Here is a 27,567-nt window from a genome sequence, read left to right as displayed (position 1 = left end):
GGGAAACATCAGAAGAGCAACAAGAGCCCAACCACCATGATTTACTGAGCACTTACTCCATGCCCACAGTGCACTAAGTCCTTTATATTTATTGCCCCAGTTAATCAGCTCAACCACTTTATGAATGAATTAATGTTATCCCCATTTTACAGATGAGGAAATGGAGGCAAAGAGCTTAAGGCATCGGCTCATGCTCGCATAACTGGTGCAGTGGCAGAGTCAGGATTTGACCACAGAGAATAAGGGTCCAGAGACTAAGCTCATAGGCGGGAGGTATGCACTATGTAGAAGAATAGAAAGTAAAGGGGGGAGAGGCATATCCACAGCATAAGGGAGGTCACCAAAAGTCAATCTCCTCTCGCCCTGTGTAGGAGGGCTTGTCCTGAGCCCATCTTTTCCATTTGGTTTTGAAGGTAAACACTCTACTAAACCTGAAAAGACTCAAGAGGCCAACCAGTATGCCCACTTTATAAAGGAAGAAACTGAGGCTGGGAGAGGAACTGAGATCTGCCCCAGGTCTCATCACTATTGGGTAGGAAATCCAGAACTAGAACTCGGGGTGTATAGTCTCATGTGCTTTGTGACCCAGAGAGTTGTATTTTTTATATAATGATTTAATTACTCCCTGGTATTATCCAGTAGAAGCTGGGAACAAGTCAGGCCTGTTGGCTTATTTGGCAGAGCCCTCATGATGGGAGGTTTTTGCATCAATCACTCAGGATGCTTTCAATTTGCCTTTGCTTTTGCACAATGCAGTCCTCTGGCAGGTCCGCAATTCACTGCAGGTACCGCAATTTGCACAGGCCCTTAATACATTAATCATAACCCCTGTCTTGTCCCGTCCTTTCTTCAAATGTACCCTAGGCACTTGCCCAACATGGTCTTACTAAGACTGGGTGCATATATGGAGTTGTATGATAATCACTGTATAGCACAGTGTGGACTGCAGTGAAGTTATAACCCAGTTACCTGATGAAATAACCATGCGTGGAAACAGTGATTGGGTTGGACAAATACAGTCCCATTCCCCAGACTCCGGGCAGCTTTCAGCCCCAGCAGTAGTTTTACCATTTGGTATAGTTCTCTTTTCTCCAGCAACTAGCCCCTCGGTCTCTTTGGAGCATAGCATGAAACAAGGCTACAGTCATATTTATTATTAATCCACCAAAGAAGACAAATACTTCTTCGAAAAAAAGCTTATTCCTAAGAGGCCAAGTGAGCAGGTCCCAGCTGGCAGGGAAGGGAATGGGACCAATCACAAACTGGGCCCATAGGAGAGCAAGAACCCACTCTGCTGTTGGCAGAGCCAGGCTCTGAAACATTGATGAGCTGTTGTGCCTGGACACTGATGGCCCTGGGTGTGAACAGCCCCAGCCAGCGGGAACTCAGCTCTCGGCTTCAGAGGCCAGTCTCATTGCAAGAGCTTCCCTGGGCAATATGGTATAGGCACATGGCTAAGCCATGAGATCATCTCAATGCTATTAAAGGTGAGAGAGTTGGGGGGTTGGCACTGGGATGGGGACAATTACTTGGCCAGAAGGCAGGAAATGATGTCATTTTGGCAGTGAGAAATCCACGCAGAGTCCTCCCAAATAGATCAAACCCACACTTTCTTACCAGGTGACGGCCCCTAACCCTAAACCTAACCTAACCCTAATCCTAACCCTAACCCTAACCCTAAACCCAGCCCTACCCCTAAGCTTAACCCTAACTCTCATCCTAACCCTAACCCTAACCTTAACCCTAACCCTAACCTAACTCTAACCCTAACCCTGTAAAGTGGAGATAGTAATAAACCTTACCTCCTAGGGGTGCTCTGGATTTTAAATTAGATAGTAGTTGCAAAATGTACACACATGGGACACAGGCTACAGAAGTATTCTGTCCACAGGTCATGTAGCTAGTAAATGGCATTGTTGGGATTTGAACCTAGGACTCTATGACTTGCGATTTGGAGCTCTGAACCATGATGCCCTCTATCCTCTTTATGGGTGCCTGGTAGTAAGGCCATCTGTGCCCTCCACTGGACTGTGAGCACCTGGAGGGCAAGAACCATGTCCGCACCCCAGACCCAGCCTCTAAGAGCAGCTCAGGGAGGCATCACTGACGGCAGCTGTTAGAGATGATGGGTCAGTTCAAGGCCTGGAGACTGTGCTTAGGCTCTGGCCAGGGGCTGCCATTGGTGTGTAAATGCCAATGTGGCTACTCTCCTTTTCTGGGTTCTGGGTTGTCAAGAGGGTGAGCCATTCCACACAAGATGGAAGAAATCCTGCAGAACAAAGTCAGACATTCATGGTAATGGAGGGAATGCCAAGAGGCAATGGCAAAAAGGAAATTTCACTACACTTCTGGAGCAATTTGATAGCCAAGACTGTGTCCCCAGGGATAACCCATGTGGTTATGCTGAAAAGTGCCTACCAACCTTCCCTGGGCCCCAAGAAGTGCCAGGACCCCTGATGCCCACTCTAAGAGGGAGACAAGCACAGGGATGGCTGCTGACTCCCTCCCTGTAAGTGTGCACACATGTCTGAGATTCTTAATCAGGAAGTGTGATGCCTATACCAGTCCATTGAAATGTGGGGAGGAAGCCAGCCAGCCAAGACTGGGACACCCACTCCTACTGACTCACTGGGGATAAGTCAGGAGAATCCAGGAGTTTTCTCCAGCAGCCTGAAGTCCTTGGCAAGAACTGAGAACTTGGGGTGCAGGCAGCATATTCCTCTTTTCTTCTGGGTAAATAAGAGCCCTTTGATTGCAAAGTCAATACGGTATATTGTCACTGTTACAAACAGTTAATGAAAATTTAGGGTGCATTAAAAGAAGCAAGACATCAAGGAACCCTGACTAGACAAAACAATCTTTAAAAAGAAGACCAAAGTTGAAGGTCTCACACATCTTAATTTTGAAACTTCCTACAAAGTTACAATAATCAAACAGCGTGGGACTGGCATAAGGGCAGACATTTAGACCAATGGAACAAAACAGAGAGCCCAGAAACAAACCCTGATGTATACAGTCAGATGATTTTCAACAAGGGTGCCTCTATTTTCTAATTTTTCTGTCATGATCAAATTTGGTTTTTATAATAAAAGATCAATAACATATCTTTTTTTTAAAAAAAAGAATAAATTTGCAAGTTGTTATGATAGGGATCAGGGGAACAAATCAAGTGTTCAGGGTCAGATGGGAGATGGGAGATCAGAGGCAGACAGAGAAACTGAGGGCTGAAGCCCATTGGGACAGAGGATATGTCTGTTTCTGCCCAGCTGGTTGCAAGAGAGTGTGGAACTTGGAGACCAAGGGTACATGGTGGAAGGCAGAGTCTAAGGGGTGTGTCAGCCTTCTGTTGTGACCACGGGAAAGTCACCTCTGGCTGCCACATGCTTTGCATCCAATGGCCCATGGCTCTGTGACCAGGATATTATGATGAATGTACCCACATGTGCTAGTCTCTTTTTGAAAAAGTATGTTCAATAATGGGGCGAGGTGAGGAGGTCAGAGCTTTAAGGAACAAAGATGAGATAAAATGGGACATAGAATATAGTGTGTGTTTTTACATGCTTTATTCCCGAGTCCTGTTGAGCTAATATGACTAAATTTAAGACCTTTGGCCAGACATGCACTTGAAATAAGTTTTTTCACTCATGAAAATCAGGAGCCAGGGGCAGCATGATGGAACGCTGAAAGCAGCCAGTTCTGATTCCCATCCACCATGCCCTGACTGTAACTCGCCTTCCTTGGCATCAGAAGGAAGGTAATGGAATAGGAGAGCAGGGAATGCTGACGTTGAACTCAGAGGGACTCTTGGTAGATACCCATTAACAAGAGTTGTTGAAAACACAGGATGTGTTCAGGGCTGCTCCCATCCACCCCTCCATTGTGCCTCTAGGTCCTCTGACATTTCCCCACTTCCCATATACCAGTAAGCTTGCTTTTGGGAAGGCCACAAGGAAGAGATGGGGCTTCACCCAGGCCCTAGACAACAGGAAGACCCTGGAGGGTGGCAAGGGGAGATGGGACTGCCCAGATGCAAGACAGAAGCCTGGGTGAGCCTAGCGCCAGCAGGGAGGGATGGTGGGCGAACCAGCCTGGTACTGACCTCTGGGTATGTCCATGGGGGTGAAGCTAGCCAACAGGTCACGGCACCACTGGCGGTCGCCTTCCACCTTGCTCAACCAGTTGTTGCAGTTGAAGTAGTAACGGAGGTGAGGCCGCTTCGTGTCGGTCAGAATCACACGGTCTAGGTACCAGCTGGAGTTCAAGCCTGTGTTGTCATGCTCAATCCTGGGCAGAAGCAGACACCCACACTCTCATTGGCAGCACAAGATGACTGCCCTTTCATGCTGGAATACCCAATTGTTTACTCCAAGGAAAGGCTCAATCATTGTTGTTGGTACTTTACCTCTGGAACCCCAGTTCCCTCATCTACCAAATGAGGATAACTTGCAAGATGGATATGCTTATTAATGATGTTAATAAGTCTAGACTGTCTCAGTCTGCCTCTAACCACTGTGCTACTGTCTCTCAGAGCACATTTCCCAAGTTTGTGAAAAATTGCCTTAACTTGCCTTAACCCAGAGAATTGCATCTCTTATGGGGAAGTTTAGAAAACTGTGACTTGGAGTGGGAGGAAAAGATTCAAGCCTTTGGTCTCCCCGCAAATGACACCAGGAGAGTAGTAACACCCAGAAAGTGTCAATAGTGAAGTGGGTTCCTAATCTACCTGCCTCCATCTCATCCCCGCCTGGCCAGGGGCCAGATTCTCACCTGATTTTGTAGATGAGGCCCACGTTGTTGGTTCTCACCCGGAACACATCGATGTTGGCTTTCCCAAAGGCACTTTTGCTCCTGCAATGAACATGCACATAGCTTAGATCAGGCGTGGCTCACAGGCCCGAGAGGAAAGCCAAGGGCTGGCATCCCCTTCTTCCTCCACCGTCCCACTCCTGGATGTGCTACAAGCAACCGATCCCATTCTGAGATTCCTTTCTGGTGTGATTTGGAGAGGCAGGGGCAAGGCCGGTGAGTATTCAGTCCTTGCTTTCACACCCAGGTTTTCAGGATCCTTGTCATGTACCACGAAGGCAAGCACAGCGGGCAATATTAGCCCCATATTACACTCAAGTAAACTGCTAGTTGATTGCAGAGTTGGGACCAGAACCTGGCTCTCCAAAGCCATGATCGAACGCCTTCCGGTTGCTCTGGGTTGGGACATTGGGGGAGGAAGGAAGGCGTGATGGATGCCCTGGTGCTCTCGGGTCTGCAGGCCTCCTGGCCTCTCCTTTCTTGCCTTTCTCTTGCTGGGGAGAGTTGTAATGGCAGCCCCAAGTGGATGCAGACCTTGGGTGGGAGTCCATGGTCCTGCCATTCCAACAAGAAAGGAAACACTCAACCCAAATCAGCAACCGGGGAAGTAGGGCGGTGAGGAAAGGCTTGTCTGGCATCCTGCAGATGGTGCAAGCAGAAGCAGGTACACCTGAGATGTTCCAGAGTGAGGTGCCAGGCAAGTCCAGCCCAGGAGCATCCTAGATCCCATCAGCTTAGACACCAGAGGGCTGGAGCAGCCACACCAAGGAGTCCTCCAGGAGCGAAAGCCTGAATCGCATGTGGATACCTGCTCTGTCTTCTGTGTGGGCCATTCCAGCCCGACCTGCTCGCAGCTCTTCCTGCCCCAAGGTGATGCCTCTGTGGGGCTGAAAGCTGTAGACCTCCCTTGGAGCTCCTAGCCAGGGATCTTGCATCAGCACAGCCCGTGGGAAAAGAAAGGCCCAGACACATATGCCTGTTTATTGCCATCAATATATTTCCAAATAAAGAGAGAGGTCAAGGGTCTTCTCCCCAAGGCAACAAGGGGAGAAGCTCTCTCAGTAACAAAAGGGCTTTTAAGGTTCTACAGACTCGGAAGCTGTGACTCTGAAAATAGACCCCCTTTGGCAAGCACTCTGCCCTGGGTGAAGTCTCCTTCCGGTGGTTGGCACAGCACGAGACCTGGGCCCACGGACCCCCTAAAGCAGTGCAGAGCTCATGAAACCAGTTGACCGTGGACACTGAGGCAACCTCTGAGGGAAAAGAGGCCCCAGAGGTGCCTCTGGGCACAAGAGGGGAGAGGGAGAGAGTGGCCAACCCTTCTCGGTTTCTCTGGAGAGCAAGGGCCCACTCCCAGGCCTGCTGAACGTCCCTGTCAGGTTCCCACATCCTAGAGCAGTGGTCGGCAAACTGCGGCTCACGAGCCACATGCGGCTCTTTGGCCTCTTGAGTGTGGCTCTTCCACAAAATACCACGGCCTGGGAGAGTCTATTTTGAAGAAGTGGCGTTAGAAGAAGTTTAAGTTTAAAAAATTTGGCTCTCAAAAGAAATTTCAATTGTTGTACTGTTGATATTTGGCTCTGTTGACTAATGAGTTTGCCGACCACTGTCCTAGGGTAAATAACAGCACACCTGTGCTTTGTTTCAGAGTCAAAGTGGTGGTTAAATGACTTGGAAAACAGTGAACATTAACCCTGTGCACCAGAAGAATGTGAATGGAAACAAAGAAAGGAATAAGAGGCATTTTCTGTTTCTACATATGAGACCCCCCCCCCCCCCAAAAAAAGGGATTTTTAGAATAGACAAGCGTCTTTACCTCAAATAAATACCCTACGAACCATTCATCCTGGGGAGTAATAGGATGGAGTATTATGCAGCCACTGAAAATTCTGTTATAAAAGAAGATTTCATGAAACAGAGACAAGTTTATGACAGAGGCTTTAAAAAGGCAGGCAGGTTAAAAATCCAATGGACAAACAGAACAACAATACGCAGGACACAATTTCATTTAAAAACAATGAAGACTGGGAGATTCCTACAGAAACATGTCTAGATGGAAAGACTGTTCTGAAGTGTTGGTTATTTATTTATTATTTATTCTGGTTTGTACATGGTTTTTTAGTTTTCTGAAGGGAGCGGGTCTTGGGTTTGCAATTATGAGGAAAGCACAGCCCCGTCTCAGCAGCCCCCTCTCCCTGGCCCGCAGCTGCCTGTGGCGAAGTCTTTGGAATGAGCATGAGGGGTGCTGGCTTCATGCACTCAGGGTCCGTGGATTATGGAAACGGCCAAGGCCAATGTTTAGAGGAAGAGGAGGCTGACTTGGAAAGGAAAAGAGGAGGTGTGGGTTTGGAAGGAAAGCAGCCGGCTTTCTGGGGTGCCTCTGACAAGCATTCCAGAAGAGGGGCTCTCACAGCTGCACTCTGTAAGGGGGCCTCCGCGCCTTCGGAAAGGCCCTGTACACTGGCCCCAGGGAGTGTGGATGCTTGGCCATGGTGCTTTCTAGTCACTCAGCAAACAAATTTCGGAAAACAAGATGGAAGAAGGGAGACCAGGAGAGAAAGATCGAGGATGGGCCTCTCAGGACCACGCTGCAGCCGTCCAGGGACCATGGGAACAAAGCAATGGTCCGTGGTGTCTATGAGATGGAGACCATCATCATCTTGGCAGACAAGAGGAAGGCCTTCTGCATCGCTGACATCTCTCTCCTTCGAGGAGGGAGGGGTAAGGACCCGGGGAGGGCCACACAGACTCCCTTCTCTCAGGAAGAAGCCTGCATAATCCCCAATGAGGCCCAATCTCAATCCACTGGGGGTCAGATTCCGGGATCCGCACTTCTGGTGAGTCAGAATGCTAGTGCCTCTGGGTTTCAGAAAACCGACTGGGGTTGGGGTGGAGACAGCAAAGGACAGGGTTCCCTGGTCAAAGGAAACATGAAACAGACTTCGTCACGCCTCCTGCTGTAGACTGCGGCTTCTCTGTGGCTCCTGGTCGATCTGCAAATGAAGGCTAATGCAGAACACACACCCCTGCCCAGGGCCCCCACCCAGGGGAGCCTTTACAGGCCCACAAGGCATTTTAGCCGCCAACCGGGCAGAGCCAGCGGGCTGAAAAGCCAGGCATTCTCTGACACTCTCAAAGGGTGAATTCTCAACAGGAGAACCGTGTTCCAGAAGATACATGAGATCCCATCCTTTTGCCATACTCTGACCACGTGACCCAGTGTTGGGGTGGTCCTGGGTGATGGTGAAGGGAACTCCCAGGCCATGGCTGTTGGCACTTAACCGGTGTGGGGGTCGGTCGGGGTGGAGGTCAGCTTATGGGGGAATCGAAATGAACATGTCACAGCCTTTGCCACCAACAGGCACCGAAGTTCTTCTTGCAACAGGAATCATTTTGTGTTGAGAAAAAAAAAAAAATCCTGATAAGCCATTTGGGAGTTGGAAGGTGAAAAATCTTGGGGCCTCAGACAAAAGGCACAGAAAGAGCAGGAATTGAGGGGAGAGAAGGACATGGGAGAAGCTGGAGAGAAAGATTGAGGTACGTGGCTGGAGCTGTGAAGAAAGGGGTCAGGGAGGAATTCCAGGAAAGGTGGTGGCTTACTTTCAAGACTAAGGGGCCTGCTACTCCGTTTTAAGATATTTACCTCGCTGCAGTGCGAACTCCCTCTGGAGCCCCCAGCTATCACTGAAATGTGATACACTGCAAATTGCCTATAGTGTGTATATATATATATGTGTGTGTGTGTGTGTGTGTGTGTGTGTGAGAGAGAGAGAGAGAGAGAGAGAGAGAGAGAGAGAGAGAGAGAGAGATTGAGAGAGAGAGAGCGCGCGCATGCCTGGTTCCAGCGGACACACGGCTTTGTTTTGGGATGGCACTGCGCAGTGAGGAGGGAACAGCACAGACAGTGAGATGAGAGATTTGGGGACCGGTGGGCATTCTGAGCAGGCTGCAGGGACAGGTGGGGGTGAGGGTGGGCTGAGCTAACTGCATCTACGCCTCATGGAGCACAGTGACCCCGTGGCCTCTGCAGCTGGGTTACACGGGGACCTGGAATTCCCTGGAAGGCAATGCTCCCTCCCAGACCCGAAAGGAAAGGGTCCTGGTGAGGACTGTGTCTATACAATTCTCTTTGTAGACATTGTCTCGGGTCCTGCACAGGCCAGCCTCCCGTGTCCTCCTTCCCCATGTACCTGCTCACCAGGGTCAGATTAATCTTTCTTGGACACAGAGTAAGTTGAACCTCCACTGATCAGCTTTCAAGCAAGACCTTCACAGTCTGGTGCTCCCTGCCTTTCTGACCTGCCTCCTCTCTGCCCTCACCTAGCCAGCAGGTTCCCTCCCAGCTCCCACAGGCCTGCGGTGCCCCTGACACCGCTATACTTTTGCAAGCTGTTCCCCTTCTAAAGTACCTTCTCTCCATTCCTCTCTTATCTGAGTCCCTTCCACCATGTGAGGCCCAGAGGACGTATCCTCCCCTGTAAAGTCCCGCTCTAGCCACCTGATCCCACATCATTCTCTGAGCTCTGACTATTTGCAAAGAACTGAAATAGACATGGGAGGCACAAAGCAGACCTCTTCTCATTCTCCTGCTCCACCTGGCAGCTCTCTACACATCACCTCCCGCCTCTCCAGGGCATACAGCTGATAGTGCAAAATGTGCCCACAGCCCTGAAGCCTGCACTCCCCCTGGGCCCAGCAGAGCCCTCAGCACCAGCCAGACTGGAGTCCTGGCCAGACCTGTGCTCCTGCTTCCCTCCCTGGAGCGTGATACAGACACGGAGGGACCCTGTCAGCAGACTGCTTGGTGATTGGGGGTGGGGTGGGTTGTTGCTTCCTATCTTGGGGTGAGCGGGAGAGGCTGGTGCCTCCATGTGGTGTCAGCAGAGCCTGGAGACTCCTGGCCCTGCCGGCTCATTTGTGCTCTAGACCCCTTTCCCAGGATGTGGGCTCCCCTCCCCCGCTGAGAAAGAAGGCTGGGACTCAGACGCCCAGGGACAAAGCTTCACAACGGGTTATAGAAGGAGACCTGGGGGCCCTTCCTCAGAGGATATTTTGACAAATGAAAAAGGTGAAGGGGAAGAGTCTGAGGATGCTGGATGCACGAAAGAAGGAAAGACAGTGAGGAGCCACCACAAAGGAAGAAAATGGTTCTTTTTGTTTAAAAAAGACAGGCTGGGGACTCTAAAACCAAGTTGGCCAACTCTTTAAGGTCTAGTTGCTTCTCCCTAGAGGAGTGGCCTCTGGGAGGTCACATGGCAAAGAGGATGGGCATTTCATGTCTTCTCTTTACCGTGCCCACGACACTGGAGGGAAAGGTTCCACAAGCGAGTCACTCTGCAGTGTAAGCAGTGCAAGGAGGCAGGTACCCTGTTCTGCAGAAACAAAGTAGGATGTTACGCCAGCCTCAACGCTGCAGGCTTCACACCACAGCCCACATTCAGGGCAAACATGTGACACGGGGCCTCGTCAGCCTGCTAAGCCCAGAACTCAGGGATGTCCTGGACTGTGGACCCAACCCCTCAAACAGCTTCCCCTGCCACCCTTGGAGGTGCCAAGCCATTAACCCCAGAGGTCAAACTTGGAACCCAGGAGCCCCCCCCCCCCCCCGCCCATTCCTGCCAGGGCCACAAGGCCATGTGCTTAAGGAAAATGTCAACATCAAGACCTGGGTTGGAGGACCAGCTTTACCACCAACAAGCTCCATGACTTAGAGCTGCTCCCTGCTCCTCTCCAGGCCTCAGCTTCCCCATGAATGGTTGAGTTAGATTTGGTGGTTTTAAAATTCCTCTTGGCTATGGAGCTCTTGGCGCAAATAGAATCTGACTCAGATTCTCAGTAAAACAACCATAAGTCGAGCTGCTCCAGCGGAAGGAAGGATGGGGGGAGGCCCAGGACCAGATGATCAGTCCCCTGTGCCATTCAGCACAGACTGAACGCCAGCTGCCCAGGCCATCCGTAAGGCCTCTAGACATTTCTGGAATTCCGTGATTGTGCTAAGTGTTACTGCGTATATCTGTGTGTGCACACGTGTGTGGTAGGGGAAAGGATCGAAGAGAAGAGAGAGCAGCCGCTGCTCTCAATGGGTTACAATGAAATGGGAGACACTGGCATACACACACTCACACACACACACACACACACACACGCACGCACACACAAGCACATCTGCACAAACACACACACGAGTAATGCAGGCAGGTTTAATATGCTGTGGGTGCATAGCATTGAAGCTCATGGCTCTCTCATATGCATGATCTTGTCTCCTCTTCCCAAAAGTCCTATGAGTTTTATAAAAGGGAGATTATTAATTCCAGATGTTGTATGAGGAAGCCAAGTCCTTGGATGCAAGAGATTTGGCCAAAGTTACATGGCAACTGTGTGGTAAAGCTGGACCTAGACCCAGGCTACTTGACCCCGAGTGTTATTCTCCCACATCAAGGAACAGCTAATATGAATTCATGGGAATTTTCAGATTCAAAATGGGCATACTCTGAACATAAAAATCAGGAGAGGAGCTGAGGAAGGTTGACAGGAAATCACTGGGAGAGATCTGGCTGACACCTGCTCTGTGGTTAGCAGAGGCCCCTACCACTTACTATGCCTGTGGACACACATCTTCTCCCCTGGGTTCCAACCGGCCCAGAACCCAGGCTGAGTTGGTACTTACTTGCTGGTGAGATGGAGCTTGGGAGAGAGCCCATTCTCTCCGAAAATGGTGATGAAGACATTGGCATCTGTCCCTGCACCACGAACATCCCCCGTGGCTGTGACCACCTCATACACTGGAGGAGGAAAGGAGAAGACAGATGGCAGGCTCAGAAAAACACCCTGATTCTTACGTGGGCTAAGAGAAGCCATCGATCCTGCCAGCCCTGCAGGGGGTGCCCAGACACAAAGGACTCTATGAACTCCTGCTACATCCTGCAAGCTCCTGAGCCACCATCAGACCCAGAGCAAGTCCTACTGTGAGACCAAAACCTCCCACTTAATTCTGCACATTCATTTGACAGGAAAGGCTGGGGCAAGCCCAGGTCACACACTATACAGCGTCAGTACCAGAGTCCAGTGCAAGGCCTCCAGATGCCCAGCCTGTGCTCTTCCCAGCCAAGCACATGGATGTCCTCCTAGACATGACCCTCAGAGCCTATATCTAGTTTTCACCTTCTTTTTGCCCTCTGCACGGCCCTTACCCCCCATGGCCTCCTGGGCATTGACATTAATCTCAGGATACCACCCTGTACCAGAATGGCTACAATGAAAAAGGATGACCGTGCTAAGTATGGGTAAGAATGGGGAGCCACTGCACTCTCAGACATTGCTGGTGAGAGTGTAAATTGTTCCAAGCCTCGGTAACTAAACACAATGTCCACCTTATGACCCACTAATTCTACTTCCAATTATAATTTTAAGAGAAATCAGTGCATGTGTCCATCAAGAGATGTGTATAAGATCTGTAGCAACTTTGTTCATAATAGCTAAAAACTGGAAATAACCCACGAATTCATCAACAGTCAAAAGGTTAAATCAATGGTGATGCATTTATAAAATGTGATAGCACACAACAACAACAAAAAACACAAGCAAACTACATAACATGTCACAACATGGATAAATCTCTCAGATATAATATTGAGTGAAAGTGAAGCTAGCCGCCAAAAAAAATAAACTGCATGATCCCATTTATATGAAGTTCAAGAACAGAAAAATTTTGCCCTCTGCACGGCCCTCACCTCCCATTCCTCCCTCAAAGCACCAGCTGAGCTCCCAGAAAAAGCTAATCTGTGGTGATAGGATCAGGAAAGCTGTCACCTCGGGGAAGGAGCGTGAAGGAGCTTTCTAGGGGTAGTCTGTGCTCTGTGTCCTGTTCTGAATGTTGGTGACACAAGCATGCATCGATGTAAAAGTGTATCACTTTGTGCCTTTATGAATTTTGTGCTGCATATATATTATTTCTCAATTTTAAAATTTTAATCAAAACATTAAAAATTTAGATAGCTGAAGAACTATCTTGTGGAAGACAAATATATTATGGAAAACATAAAATTCTGTTTGACCCCAGAGGGACGACCCCAACTCATGAAGTCCCCTCATCCACACAAAGACCTGTCAGAGTCAGTCACTCTTAGCACATGGCCTGGTAAGCGGGAGATGTTCAATAAGTAATTGCCTGGGTGGATGAATGAGAAAGCAATCAATGAAATGGATATGAACTATGAAACTAAATGGACCAGTATCTAAATCCTATTCTGTTACTGGCTATGTGGTTTCAACCAAATTTCTTAGCCTCAACTTCCTCATCTCTGAAATAGGAATAATTTCTCCCTTGAAAGGTTATGGTAAGGATTAAATCAAAATAAAGTTTTCAATGGTCATTTTCATTGACTCAGCATTTCCATTTCTGGGAACTTATCTTGCAGACACTCTTCCACAGTTGGATGAAGAATATGTATTCCATAAGGAGTTGGACTTATCATCATCACAATCATCACCACCATCATCATCATCTCCATTGTTGTCATCATCAACAGCAATCACATCCTAATCATCACTGCATCAGCTCTTTAACCACAGTTCCAAGGAGGCTACCTTGGGAGACTGTATCTCAACATATCCTGGGCAACCCCTGTCTGGTTGTAGGAGAGGAGAGGCCCGGGGCTGGTGGCTTGTGTAGGATGGCCTCTCGGGTCCCTTTGGATCTCAGATTCTGCTGAGTCATTCTCTTCCCTTCATAGGCCCTGTCTCAGTCAGGAGATACACTGAGGTGCCTTCTCTGGTTTACCTGGCAAGAAGGTGGAGCATTTCAAAGCAGCTCCCATGTACCCCATGAAACTAAAAGGATAAGGCCCTGTGTCCAGAGCAACTGCCTTCTCCACCTGGACCATAGCCTCTCTCTGGAAAAGCCAGAGATGCCTGTCTCCATTGGCCACAGTGGACAGGAATCCCCAATCCCCACTGGGCATGTTAGAGAGGTCAGGCCTCCTCCCCACAACATCCCTTCACAGCCCGGTCAGGTCAGGCCCTGCCTGAAGCAGCCCACACCGTGTAGACCAGGCTGGAACGTGGCTCTGGGGATGTGTACAACCTGAAGAGTTGGGCACTGTGGTTCCAGTGCATTCTGTGCCACTAAGGCCGTGACCAAGGGCAGGTCGCCTTGCCTCTCGAGCAGTGGGGGCCTAACATAACACCTGCCCCATCTATGCCAAGGGTTGCAGCACAGATGCAACGGATAATCCGTGAGAAAGGGGTTGGTCTGGGATCTCCCATTCCTCCCTCAAAGCACCAGCTGAGCTCCCAGGCACCGCACTGCCTGCCCACCGTTGGCATGCACCCTCACCTCGGGCCTTGTAGTACTCATGCTCCAGCTCGTCCTCGTTGTCCTCTGAGTCGTAGTTCAGCAGCTCCTCCTCATACAGCGCGATGAAGTCAATGTCTTTCTTCCTCTTTTTCTTCTGGGGCATCATTTTGCCAGCTGCCCTTCCCTGGCACTTGCTGGTTCACTGTGCCCACCTCCCTGCACCTCCTTGGAACCTCAACCCTCTCTCCCTGAGCTCCTGTGCCCACGTCTGGTGGGGCCAGAGCCCACACTGGTGTACCCTGTGCCCCCAGTGCTGCTCCTGTTCCCCTCACTTCTTTGGCCTCTGAGCCCTTCCTATCCCTGGCCCCTCTCTCTGCCACCCTCTGGCTGGCCACCTCCTCCTGCTCCTGCCCTGGGGTTTCTCCTTGGGCCTCATCATTTATTCATGGGGACTGAAAGCAGGCTGTCCTCCTTCCTCCCAGCCCCTCCCATCAGCCCCCACTCTCCCCTTCATGGAGAATCAGGTGAAATTGAACCCTTGGCATCAGCTTCCCACCTGGCCTCCCAGCAAGGAGCCCCGGGGACTCTTCCAGAATCGCCACCTCCCCCCCTCTCCCGCAAAGGCAGGTGGTGGCCTCCCCCCGTGGAGATCCCCCTGGCCTCCCAGGTCTCAAAGGCCATGAATGACGTCCTCTGGTCTGAGACCTTCCTGAGGAGGGCAAGGCCCCAGATCAGCCGAGCTGCCAGGACTCAGAGGCATCCATGTCCCTCCATTATTCATGACGTCTGATCATCTTACAGAGCAGGCGAGGTTCTCACTGGCTCCTTCTTGTCTTTCTCTCTGCTTCCACCTCAAGACTGATGCCTCTGGAAGTGGCCATTCAGCCAGGGGACACCTGCTGCCCTTCAGAGATGCTGCTCAGACCAGCACTCAGACCACCCACAAAGCACACACTGAGTTGTGAGTTACAGCATCGCTAGACCCAAGTCAAGTTCACTGGAGAAGCCCACCGCCTCCTAGGTGACCCACAGTGCCAAGGCTAACCAGCATCTGTTTAACAAGGGCTTGCCGTGTGTCGTATAGCCCCTGCACTCTCTCATGAAAAGGAAAGAACACTCAGAGCCCACTGCGGACACCAAACCCACCCCGCAGCCCCATGTGGGGGATTCTGAGTCAGAGCAAAACAGCCGGTGCCCAGAGGCCCCTCTCTAGCCTGATCTGATCAGCAAGGAAAGTTTCCTTTAGGGTCAGTAGACTCCTCTTCCTTGCTTGTTTTACATTATTAAGACTTTGTGAAGACACTTAATTAGGATTTTATTAAGATTTCTTACAACCTGAGTTGTAAGGTTTCTATGTAAATCCTGAAATATTAGAAATGTTCAATCCACTTGCAATTCGCATCCCTCTGTCCTGGCCGTGTGAGGCCATGGGAGAGAACTGGGCCTGACCACCACCTCTTGGCCATGTGGCCTGGACAAGGCCTGCCTCCCATCCATAAGGGACACTAGTGACCCAGTAAAGCATACTGAGCCCTTGGGAAAGTGCTCAGGAAGTGGAAGCCTCTGCGACACAGTCAGGGCTTAACAAATGCTTATGACTAATGGGTATTTCTTTCTTACATCATATGGCGAGCGGGGCGGGGGGGTGGTTTGATGGTTATTATCCCAGGTTGTTCCAGAAGCCCTCCTTCAGGTCCCACATGCAAGGACAGGCCCCTGTGTCCTCCTTCCTCAGAGACAGCCCACCACAGCACAAAGAGGCCACAGTGGACCGACTGAACATCTGCATCCTCCCAATTTCCAGGGAGGATGTCTTTTTCTTTTTTTTCTTTTTTTTTCTTTTTTGTCTTTAATGTATTTCTTTATTGATTTCAGAGAGGAATGAAGAAAGAGAGAGAGACAGAAACGTCAATGATGAGAGAGAATCATTGATCAGCTGCCTCCTGCACAGCCCCTACTGGGGATCGAGCCTGCAACCCAGGCATGTGTCCCTGGCCAGAACTGAACCTGGGACCCTTCAGTCCGTAGGCTGACGCTCTATCCATTGAGCCAAACGGGATAGGGCAGGAGGATGTCTTTAAGGGAGTGTTCACTTGTCGTCATCCCCCTGCTTCTCCCAGCCATGAGCTCTCTGGGGTCATGGACCACAGGCCCAGGTTCAATGTAAGGCTCCCAGCACCTATAACACACCCGGCACACAGACAGCCTCCATATGCATTTGTTCCATGAGTGAATGAATGAATGAATGAATAAATAAACGAACTCGTGAACAAAGTGCAGGCAGATCTGATAAGCAGTCATAAAACAAAGCTCACTATGTCCACAAGGAAATTAAAAACACATTAGAAGGAATCAACAGTAGATTAGCAAACAGAGAAGAATGGATCAGGGAAGTAGAAGACAGACTAGTGGAAACCAACCAATCAGAATGACAGAAAGAAAAAAGAATTTTTTAAAAAATTAGGATAGTTTAAGGGATTTCTGGGATAACATCAAGTGCTCAAACATTCACATTATAAGGATTCCCAGAAGGAGATGAAAGAGAGAAAGGAACAGGAACTTTATGTAAAGAAATGATGACTGAAAACTTTCCTAATCTGGGAAAGGAAAACTTTCCTAACCAGAAGCAGAGTTCCAAACAAGATGACCCAAAGAGACGTATTGTAGTTAACATGATAAAAGTTAAAGATAAAGAAAGAATCTTTAGCCTGGCCAATGTGGCTCAGTGCTTGAGCATTGACCCATGAACCAAGAGGTCACACTGGTTCAATTCCAGGTCAGGGCACATGCCCAGGTTGCAAGCTCGATCCCCAGTAGGAGGCATGCAAGAGGCAGCCAATAGATGTTTCTCTCTCATGGATGTCTCTGTCTCTCTATCCCTCTCCCTTCCTCTCTCTAAAATCAATCAATAAATAAACATATATATATATATATATATATATATATATATATATATATATTAATGATTAAAATGAAAAAAAGTATCCAACTCAACTCAAACTACAACAGGTAGTTATGGGATACACAAACCGATCTAAAATATGACATTAATAACATAAAAAATGGAGAAGGGAGTAAAAATGTAGTCCTTATAGAATATATTCAAATTAAACAACTATCAGCTTAAAATAGACTGCTATCGATAATGATGTACATAAACCTCATGGTAACCACAAACCAAGAACCTACAAAAGATATACAAAGAATAAAGAGAAAGGAACCCAAACAAAACACTAAAGAAAATAACAAACCACAAAGGAAGAGAGAAGAACACCCATAAGAACAATTTAAAAATGGCTATACGTACATATTAATCAATAATTACATTAAATGTAAATGAATTAAATGCTGCAATAAAGAGACATGGGGTGGCTGAATGGATTAAGGAACATGACCCATGTATATGCTGCTTGTGAGAGACTCACTTCAAATCAAAAGACAATGCAGACGGAAAGTGGTGGGATGGGAAAAGATATTCCATGCAAACAGAAAGGAAAAGAAAGAATAGCAATGCTTATATTGGACAAAAAAAGACTTTAAAACAAAACCAAAAAAGTAAAAAAAGACAAAGAAGGACATTACATAGTTCTAAAGGGTTCAATCCAAGAAGATGATATAACAATCATAAATATCTACACACCCAACATAAGAGTGCCTCAATATATAAAGCAATTATTAGTGGAAATAAAGGGAGAAATCCACAGTAAAACAATAACAATATTGTATCATTGGATGTGGAGTAATAGGATGTAGAGAAAAGGAAGCCCTCTTACACTGTTGATGGGATTGTAAAATTAGTGCAGCCACAATAAAAACAGTATGGCGATTCCTTAAAAAATTAAAAACAGACCTGCCATATAATCCAGCAATTCCACATCCAGAGAGTCATCCCAAGAAAACAAAAACACTAATTCAAAAAGCAGCAGTACTAGTAATAGACAAAATATGAAAGCAACACAGGGGTCCGTCAATAGATGACCGGATAAAGAAGATGTGATTCATGCATACAATGGGATATTATTCAGCAATAAAAAAAAGAATGAAGCCTTGGCCAGTGTGGCTCAGTTGGTTGGAGCGTCACTCCATGCACTGAAGAGTTGCAGGTTCGATTCCCAGTCAGGGCACATACCCAGGTTTCAGGTTCCATCCCTAGTCAGGGTGCATACAGGAAGCCAACCGGCCAATGTCTCTCTCTCACATTGATGTTTCTTCCTTTTCCTTCCTTTCTCTCTAGATCAATAAAAAACATATTCTTGCCCTAGCCGGTTTGGCTCGGTGGATAGAACGTTGGCCTGTGGACTGAAGGGTCCCAGGTTCAATTCTGGTCAAGGGCACATGCCTGGGTTGCAGGTTCCATCCCCAGTGGGGAGCGTGCAAGAGGCAACCGATCAATGATCCTCTCTCATCATTGATGTTTCTATCTCTCTCTCCCTCTTCCTTCCTCTCTGAAATCAAAAAAATATATATTTAAAAAGAAAAAAAAAAAACATTCTTGGATGAGCATTTTTTAAAAAAATGAATGAAGTTTTGACATTTGTGGCAACATGGATGGATCTAGAGGTATTATGCTAAGTAAAATAAGTCAGAGAAAGATGAGTATTATATGATTTCATTAATAATATGTGGAATCTGAAAAAAAATGAATAAATAAAACAAAACTGAAACATACCCATAGATATAGAGAACAAGCTGATGGTTGCCAAAGGGTAGGGTGTGGGAAACGAAAATTGAAAAAAAATGTTTCCACTCAACACACATAAAAAATGCATATAAAAAGTATTAAAATAGCTAGGTTAAAAGGAAAGTTCACATAATGCAAAAAAATAAAATAAAATAAATAAGTATTAAGACTATTAAGATATTCCCTACCCCCCACTTCCCCAAAATGCTGATGCCTGAGTCCCACCCTGAGTCCCACCCTAGATCCTTATCTCTTGGTCTGGGGTGGGACCCCAGCACAGGGCGTTTTCAAGGCTCCCAGCTGATATGGGCCATCTGAGCAGCAGTCCGCACTCACATCCCTGGGGCAGCTGTTCCTTGGAGCCACCCAGGCTCCCACCAGGAACAGGCACTCTGCCCTTGAACAACTCACCCCAAAAAGATCAGCTTCACCTCCTCCCCTGTTCTGCAGAGGGACAGCCCTACAAGTCAGCTCCAAGTCGAAATGAGGGATAGGAGTGAAGTTTAATTGTGGGTGACACACGCCCCCTGCTGGCATCGTGCGGTTTGACCTCTGTTGTTAATTAAACATTTAGGTTTTTCGGGAGACTTTAATTATTGGGAAATACTAGGGAAATAAGCGTTTTGCATGAGAGTCCCTTCAGAGAAAAAATAAAATAAAGTGTTCATTTTGCATGAGGGCCCATTCAGAGAAAAAAAACACAATAAAATGTTCATTAGAATATTTTTTTCAAAAAATTGAAATAAAAATATTTGTGCCCCGGCAGGTATGGTTCAGGTAGATGAGCTTCATCCCATGTACCAAGAGGTCGCCAGTTTGATTTCTGGTCAGAGCACATGCCCAGGTTTCGGGTTCCATCCCCAGTAGGGGGCGTGCAGGAGGCAGCTATCAATGCTTCTCTCTCTCTCTCTCTCTCTCTCTCTCTCTCTCTCTCTCTCTCTTTCTCTCACTCCTTTCCTCTCTCAAAAAAAATCAATAACAACGTATTTTTAAAATATATTTATTAGAGACCTTCATGGCATTAGAACATGATGATTAAGAGAATGGGGTCTCAAACAATAGCAAGTGTACCAGGGACCTGGGCAGCTAGACTCTCACACAGTGGCAGTGTGGCCTGGTACTGCCACTTTGGAAAAGAGTTTGGCACTTTCTTATAAAGCTAACCAAGCACTTCCCCCATGACCCAGAAATTCCACTCCTGGGTATTGACCTATGAGACATGAAAATGTATGTCCACACAAAATCTGCATGTGAGTGTTCAGAGAAGCTTTATTCATAATGGGCAAAAACTAGAAACAACGCAGGTGCCCATCAACTGGCCAATAGTACTCGGCCACAAAAGGAATGAAGTAGTGATACATGCTACCATGTGAATGAATGATGCAGACAGTGTTCTCTTGTTACCCATCTCCTAAAAGCAAATTACAAGTTTCCCCAAAATCTGGTGCTGTCTACTACTCCAGTCGGGTCCCAGTCCCCGGCATCCCAACCCCACCCCACCCCACCTGAGCACAGTCCCCAAACACTTTTGTTTCCCGCTGACCTTTATATTCGGGTCCATGTCCCCTCCTCTGACTGGCAAACTCCTATGTGCAATCCAAGACCTGGTCACGGGTCATTCTGTAAAACCCGCCTCCCGTTTGCTCTGACCTGGCTCCTGGCACACAGCTCGCTGTTTTGTAGTCCCTTCTGTACCTGGCGCATTGAGCAAGCAGACCTGTGGCTGTGACACTTTTGCTGGGTACAGGTGAGCCTTCCCTTGACACTGGGTAAAATCTTGCACGGACCCCTGACTTTGCTGATCACTATAAGGTCCCTCTGACAAATACTGTCTCACATCAGCATCTAGAATTGTGTAGTCCACGTGGCGGCCCACATCCAGTGTGTGTGAAACCCTGACTTTTTCGTCCTCTCTCCAGCCAGGCTGAGTTGCCGCCTTAGGAGGGGCTGCCACCTTGTCTTGCTCACCTCCTCCCTCTCTTAGGAGCTAGTCTGACCCAGCCCCACTGCAGGGTTGGGCCTCATGGATGGGTAAGGCCCAGTCTTCCATAGACACCTCTGCAGGTTTGCTCCCAGGCTTCCCTCTGACCCTGTGCCCTGGACAGGGCCATGGCCCTCCTTTGGATAGACAGTCCCCAATCCCACCTCAGCTTCTGAACAGCAGTGCACCCTACAGACTCCCACTACCAAGGGGCCCTCGCTCTGGCAGGCCACCCTCACCAAAGAAAAATCCCTTCTTATTTTGTTACTATTTTTAATCCTCACCCAAGGATATGTTTTTATTGATTTTAGAGAGAGAGGAAGGGGGGAGAGAGAGAGAGAGAGAGAGAGAGAGAGAGAGAGAGAGAGAGAGAGAGAATGAGGTGAGAGAGAAACATTGATCAGAGATCAAACCTGAAACCTGAGTATCTGCCCTCACTGGGAATGGAACCTGAGACCTTTTGGTGCACAGAATGATGCTCCAACCGACTGAGCCACACCAGCCAGTGTGAAAATCCCTTTTAAGTGACCTCTGGCTGACACATCCCTACCAGCGGGACTCCATGGGAACTTTCCCAACTCAGCCGACTCCGCTACTGGGGCCCCTTGAACTTCCCCAGGCAAGAGTGGGACGCCAGTGCTCAGTGTCCCAACTACATGCTCTCTGGGTGGTTCCACTCAATACACATAAAAAATGCATATAAAAGTATTAAAATGCATATAAACTCCCCGGCACAGGGAGTTTTCAAGGCTCCCAGCTGATAGGGGACATCTGAGCAGCAGTCAGCACCCACATCCCTGGGGCAGCCTGGGGTTAGAGAGGCAGCAAGGAGCACCCCCTTCACCCCTCTACCTTAAAGTTGGCTCTTTACATTGAACTTGCTTCCCCACAGCTTGACCCCTACCTGGCACCTAGTTACCCCTTCCTCACCCTTCAGCTGTCACTTCCATTGTCACTTCCCCAGGGGAATGCTCTTCTGGGCTCAACCTCAGGTCAGCCACACGTGTATGCTCCTTTCAGTCTATAATTAAACATTGAGCTGTGACATTCTTTTATTACCTCTGTTCCTCTGGCCAGACTCTATGTCCCGTGAATGCAGAGATGGCATGTGTATTCCCAAAAAGTAGCCTGGCCCAAAGTAGGGGCTCAAGAAATACTTGTAGAGAAGAGGATATATAGCAATGGAATGTCAGAGTAATGAACAAAAAAGAAATCTTGCCATTTGTGACAACATGGATAGACCTAGAAGATATTATGCTAAGTGAAATAAGTCGGGCAGAGAAAGCCAAATACCACATGGTTTCACTTAAATGTGGAATCTAAAAACAAAACAAACAACAAAAACAGATTCATAGAAACAGAGACCAAAGAGATGCCAGAAGGGAGGGGGCGGAGGGATAGGGGGGAAGGGGAAAGGGAATATACTCTATAATATTGTGATAAGTTTACACGGTGACATAAGATTACTAAAATTAGTGAGGTGATCACATTGTAGGGTCTAAAAGTGTCAAATTACTATATTGTGCACCTGAAACAAATACTGTATAACTAATATAATATTGTACACCAACTATCCTTAAATTTAAAAATAAATACTTGTTGAATGAAGTGACAAGTGGTGTGCATCTGATAAGTGTTTATTAAGAAAATAAATGGACTACATTAAACTCCTGTCCCTCTGCTCATTGATTCATTCATTCAAAAATAGGTATTGAAGTCCTACTTCCGTGACCCTCAGCCCTTTTTCTTACTATGACAGACTAGAATACAGAGCCCAGGTCCCAGGGCTGACCCTCGAACAGCATCCTTAGGTTCCACAGTTGCTTGCTCGAGTGTTTGGCATTTTATAAACTGTAATAAGGATAAACTGTTTAAAGGCCTTGTAGCTGGCACTGAAATTCCTGGAGGCAGAAGGTGAGCTGAGCTCCAGGCTCCGCAGGAGACCAAGTGCAGGGAGAATGCCGAAGCTGCTCCCCCAAAAAAAGTGCAGAACGGTGATCTCCGCTGAGACGGTGCTGGGGAGCTGGTGCTGGGGAGCTGAGAACTGGGAGGCGATGAAGGGAGAGGGAGAGGAAGAGGAGGAGGCAGAGACGGGCTGAGGCTGGGGCCACATGGAATGTCCGAGTTGAGAGGTTGGCCCGTGGATGGGCAGTCCAAGGACGTGTGAACCGGGGACTCCCCATGTTCCCTTTGGGGCTGCCCGTTTGGAAGTGGTTTCTATGTCTTTCCCATCTCTTCTCACACACGCTGGCCCACATTCTAAGATTATTCATATCCAAGGGCTGTGCTGAGGCAGGGGGATCATGAAAACATCCCTGGGAATTTGCAGAAATCACAGGGAAGGCTTTGGACTGCCCCAAACTGCAGTTATAAGGAAGCTAAGCCATCTCATCTACATCTCCTAGGCCAGGCAGGCCCCAGCCATGGGAAGTTTGTGCATGAATTCAAATTCAAAAATATAGTCCTATTTTAAATAGGAGGTTGGCTTTGAAAGAACTTTAAAATAAAAAGGATAATTAGTGTTCAGATGCCTTTGATGAGATTCTGGACCTAAGAGAGGCAGGGCTGCGTAGCCGGCGGCAAGGGGGGTAGGGGGAGGAAGGGGAAAGGGGGAAGAGGGGGGAGAGGAGCTGTTTCCAGGAGGGAGCACATCCCAAGCCCCACCTGCTCTGCAGCCTCCAGCCCTCAGGGACCAGGGGCCCTTCCTCCTCCCAAGGCAGCCTGTGGTCCTCGGTCATGTCCTCCTGCTCCAGTGTACCGACAATGCAGCGCTCCCCCCAGCTTGGTTTGGATCTGGTCCCTGAGCCCTTCCGTGAGCTCACCTGTATCTCTGCTTCCATTGCCACCCCTGCCCAGAGTGGCTGTGCAAGCTTCCCAAGACCAGGCTACCTCCCACACTGACTGTGCTGTCTGTGTCCAGCCCAGTCCCCCACACGTACACACACACACACACACACACGTGCACCACACACACGTGCACACACACAGCCACGGCCAGAACCCTTGCTAGATGAATCATTTGCCTGGTTTTATTGGGTGGAAATTGAGGGCTTTTCCAACACAGTGACAGATACAAAGGACCCTGATTATGTTCTGAGGCATAAGTCACAGCTGTCACTTAGAATCACTCAAGGACAACCACACACAAGCTGGGGTTATGCTGCAGGAGTTGGTAGGAGCCCCTGTCCCCGGGACAACATTTGCATAAAAACAAATTATGCTGCAGCCCCTCCAGATGCCTTGGGAGGGCACAGAGCATTCCTCTCCAGGGCGGGGGAGGAGCGAGTCCCCAGGGCAGAGAGATTTTAAAGCATCGCTGCTGCTCCACGCGCAGGTCCAGTGTCTCCACATCCTGGCGAACCCGGCATCTGTCTTTCTCATCTCCAATGGGAAAGGCGGCGTCGGACACAGCGCGGTACGGTGCGGGACAGATGAGGCTGAGGAGCACGTGAAGATGTGAAGGTCACGGCCACGTGGCCACTTGCTCTTTAGACATAGGAGGCCACTCAGGGATGAGCTGGTGCCACCACCTCTCAGGGACAAACTCCGCTGGCTGCCTTCCCTTGAGCTCCAAGGCCGGGAACTAACATCAGGCCTGGCTGAAGCCACGTGAGGGCAGTGGGCACAAGGCTGCAGTGAAAGCCCACCCCCCTCCTCACCCCGTTCCTCTGCTGACCTCACCGTCTGTCCCGGCTTCATTTGGGGAGTGAGGTGGCAGGCGATTGACTCCTCTGTGCCATTGAACCACCCATTGGATGCTCATTGAGTTAAAGGTTAGTTTTTTAAAAAATACATGTGCATCTGTTTCATAGCTCAAGCAATACGGCTTTGAAGAAGAGTATGGCTTTCTGAATGGGGGTGTAGACAGGTCCAGAAAAGGAATCTGTAAGGCACCAAGCCTAGCTGCACCCCTACAATGTTTGTGCAGAGTGTGGGAGTCCCGGGAGGAACAGCTGTCCCCCGAAGCAACCTTGAGTGGAGGAGCTTGCTTAGAAGCCAGTCAGAGTGGGGGCCAAGGGTCCTGCTAGCTACCTGGGGGGCGGGCAGGAGCTGTGGCCTGGGACCCACCAGCCTCCTCCCATGCGGCCACAGCACCAGGGGGCTGGCATCACAAGCCTAATGCCAACTCCCTCCACAGCCCCCCATTGCTCAGGCCTGTGGCCTTCAGGGACTCTCCAGTCGTCTGCCTCCCTTCCCACTCCCCCACCCCCAGGAAAGGCCACCCCATGCTGCTGGCCCTGGGTGCTCTGGGTGCCCAGGGTTTGGGAACTAGAGAGAAATGAATACCAAACAGGCCCCTCCACACAGACATTGGGCAGGGCCTGAGGCCTGGGCCAGACTCCAGATCAGCCTAACGACACCACAGGAAAGAAAGCAGAAGGGCCATGGGAGCTACAGCAGGACAAGGCCACCTCCTCCTGCCCCTTGGGAGCTTGGGCACAACACCAGCGCTCCATCACCAGCCCCGTGTGACCTGGGCACACCCCTGTCATGGTTCTGGGCCTGTTACCCTCTTCTCAGGAATACAGGGAGGCCCCGTAAGAAAAGGGGTGGCGAAGGTGTTTAAAAAGTAGAAGGTCTTAGCCGGTTTGGCTCAGTGGATAGACTGTCGGCCTGCAGACTGAAGGGTCCCAGGTTTGATTCCAGTCAAGGGCCTGTACCTTGGTTGCAGGCTTCATCCCCGGCCCTGGTCGGGGCACATGTGGGGGGCAGCCAATCAATTTCTCTCTCACATTGATGTTTTTCTCTCTGTCTCTCCCCCTCCCTTGCACTCTCTCTACAAATTAATGGAAAAATATCCTCGGATTAGTAAAAAAAAAAAAAAAAAAAAAAAGTGGAAGTGTTCATTTATGGCAAGCATGTCAAACTCACGGCTGGCAGGTGCAAGTTTGACATGCTTGATCTATGGGAACAAAAAAAAAGTCACATTCTTCAATTCACAAATGAACCCAGGCCTGAGTCACTGCAGAGCCAGCTCTGGCCCCAGCGGAGGTCCTGACCCCCTCCCACGTGCAACAAGGACACAGGTGGAAGCAGAGGCAGAAAGAGGCTGCCCTGGTCACAGCCACAGACGGTGGACCGGGAACCACACTGCAGGCTTCCCTGCAGGGAATGTGCTGGAGCGTGTCTCCCCCTCCTCTCCCTCTGTCTTGGGGGAGGGGTAGCAGAGAGCATGGCAATGTCAGAGGGAACATGTACGTCCCAAAGAGTTTGCACCGTGGATAATGGCCTGCTTCACCTACCCGAACTTCAAGATGACAGAGGGCTAAGCTCTTAAGCACCAAGATTGCTATGAATGTGTATTAAGTGTTTGGGGACAGAAATAATTATAAAGTGGACAAGAGGCTCCTTTCCCTTCTTAGCCACAGTGTGCTGAACCGTGTTGGAGGGTTTTCATGTCTTAGCTTGACATGAACATCTCAGGGTGAACAGATCTGAAATGCTTTGCTACCCTTGGAATTATTATGACACTAGAGGCCTGGTGCATGAATTTGTACACCAGTGGGGTCCCTCGGCCTGGCCTGCCGGATTAGGCCGAAACCAGCTCCCTGACATCCCCTGAGGGGTCCCAGTTTGTGAGATGGTGCAGGCCAGGCCGAGGGACCCCATGGGTGTGTGATCGGGGTCTGGGGCAGGACGCGAGAGGTTGGCCAGCCGGGGAGGGACCGCAGGAGGGCTCCAGGGCATGTCGAGCTTGTCTCACTCAGTCCTTGTCGGCTGGACCCCAGCAGCAGGCTAACCTACTGGTCGAAGCATCTGCCCCCTGGTGGTCAGTGCACATCTTAGCGAGCAATTGAGTGGCCTTAGCATATCATTAGCATATTATGCTTTGATTGGTTGAATGGCCAACTGGACACTTAGCATATTAGGGTTTAATTATATAGGATATTTGCCCCTCCCTGAACTATTTGCCCCTCCACTAAGCGGCCTCAGATCACTTGGTAGTTTCTGAGATACAGAGTTTTGGTCTTTTCTATGTCATTGCTATCTGGCTGCTAGGTGCCACCTCTGCTATATCTAGCACCTCTTGCCACTCTGTTCGTTTGCTTGGTCATGAGACACCAGAACCAAGGTCACTGGAACTGAAGCGAAGATTAAAGTGGATTTGCTGTCAGCAAAACATCTGGTCTTTGATGCAGAGCTTTATAGTGTGGATTCAAGGGCTCCAGATCAATTTTCCTTCAGAGTCCCTGGCTCCCTGCGGGCTGAGCGAACCTGCAGGATCCGTGGTCCTGGGAAGAGAGGTGTGCTTGGACTTTGTTTCAATAAAATAGCAACCATTTCCTCCTCTTACAACTTTGCGGCTCGGGCTGCCCCAGGGATAGAGTTCACACTGGGACTGCACTGCTGGGCATCCTCCCAGGAAGGGGAGACTCGCCTTCCGTTGGAGGGAGGAGAGATCGAGGCAGAAACCAGGTACCAACCAGCTGGTTTCACCTCTGAGCCTTTTCCAAAGGAAGGTGGGAAAGGCAGGAAGAGCACGATGCCAACGGGTGTGAACCCCAGCCCGTTTCTGTGGGACCCGCGTTTCCTCATCACCACCTTCCACGTTTGTTTTCCGTGGTGGGGGGCGGGCAGAGCGCTGGGCCCGGCTTTGACCCAGTGGGCCAGGACCCCTGTTGATTCTAATGTGCACACAAGGCTGAGAACCACAGTTCTGGAGCAAATTTACCCCAAAGCTGAGCAAGTCATTTAGTTGAAGGAAATAAGTTACTTGGTTGCCAAGGGAACCATCCCCCGACCGGAAAGCGTGCCCATCACTGATTTCTGGCTTTTGTGCCAAGAGCTATGTTGTGGTAGTGT

At 49.1% G+C, this 27,567-nt stretch overlaps 1 protein-coding gene across 3 annotated transcripts in view; it reads right to left on the bottom strand.

Moving 5' to 3' along the window:
- The window catches only part of LOXHD1 (lipoxygenase homology PLAT domains 1), a gene marked incomplete at both ends in the record, with an annotated part of 104,225 nt that extends 89,958 nt beyond the window's left edge, over nt 1-14,267 (bottom strand). For all 3 annotated transcript variants that reach the window (XM_080684111.1, XM_080684112.1, XM_080684113.1), the window contains 4 exons: nt 4,100-4,284; nt 4,768-4,848; nt 11,474-11,588; nt 14,141-14,267. In XM_080684111.1, coding sequence (XP_080540237.1) covers nt 4,100-4,284; nt 4,768-4,848; nt 11,474-11,588; nt 14,141-14,267 — 508 coding nt within the window. The remainder of the gene's footprint in view (nt 1-4,099; nt 4,285-4,767; nt 4,849-11,473; nt 11,589-14,140) is intronic.
- Nucleotides 14,268-27,567: the final 13,300 nt, after the last annotated feature.

The sequence above is a fragment of the Plecotus auritus genome (assembly GCF_963455305.1).
Source record: "Plecotus auritus genome assembly, chromosome: 8".
Classification (NCBI taxonomy): domain Eukaryota; kingdom Metazoa; phylum Chordata; class Mammalia; order Chiroptera; family Vespertilionidae; genus Plecotus; species Plecotus auritus.
Note: the sequence above shows the minus strand (reverse complement) of the source record. Positions and strands in the feature narration are given on the sequence as shown.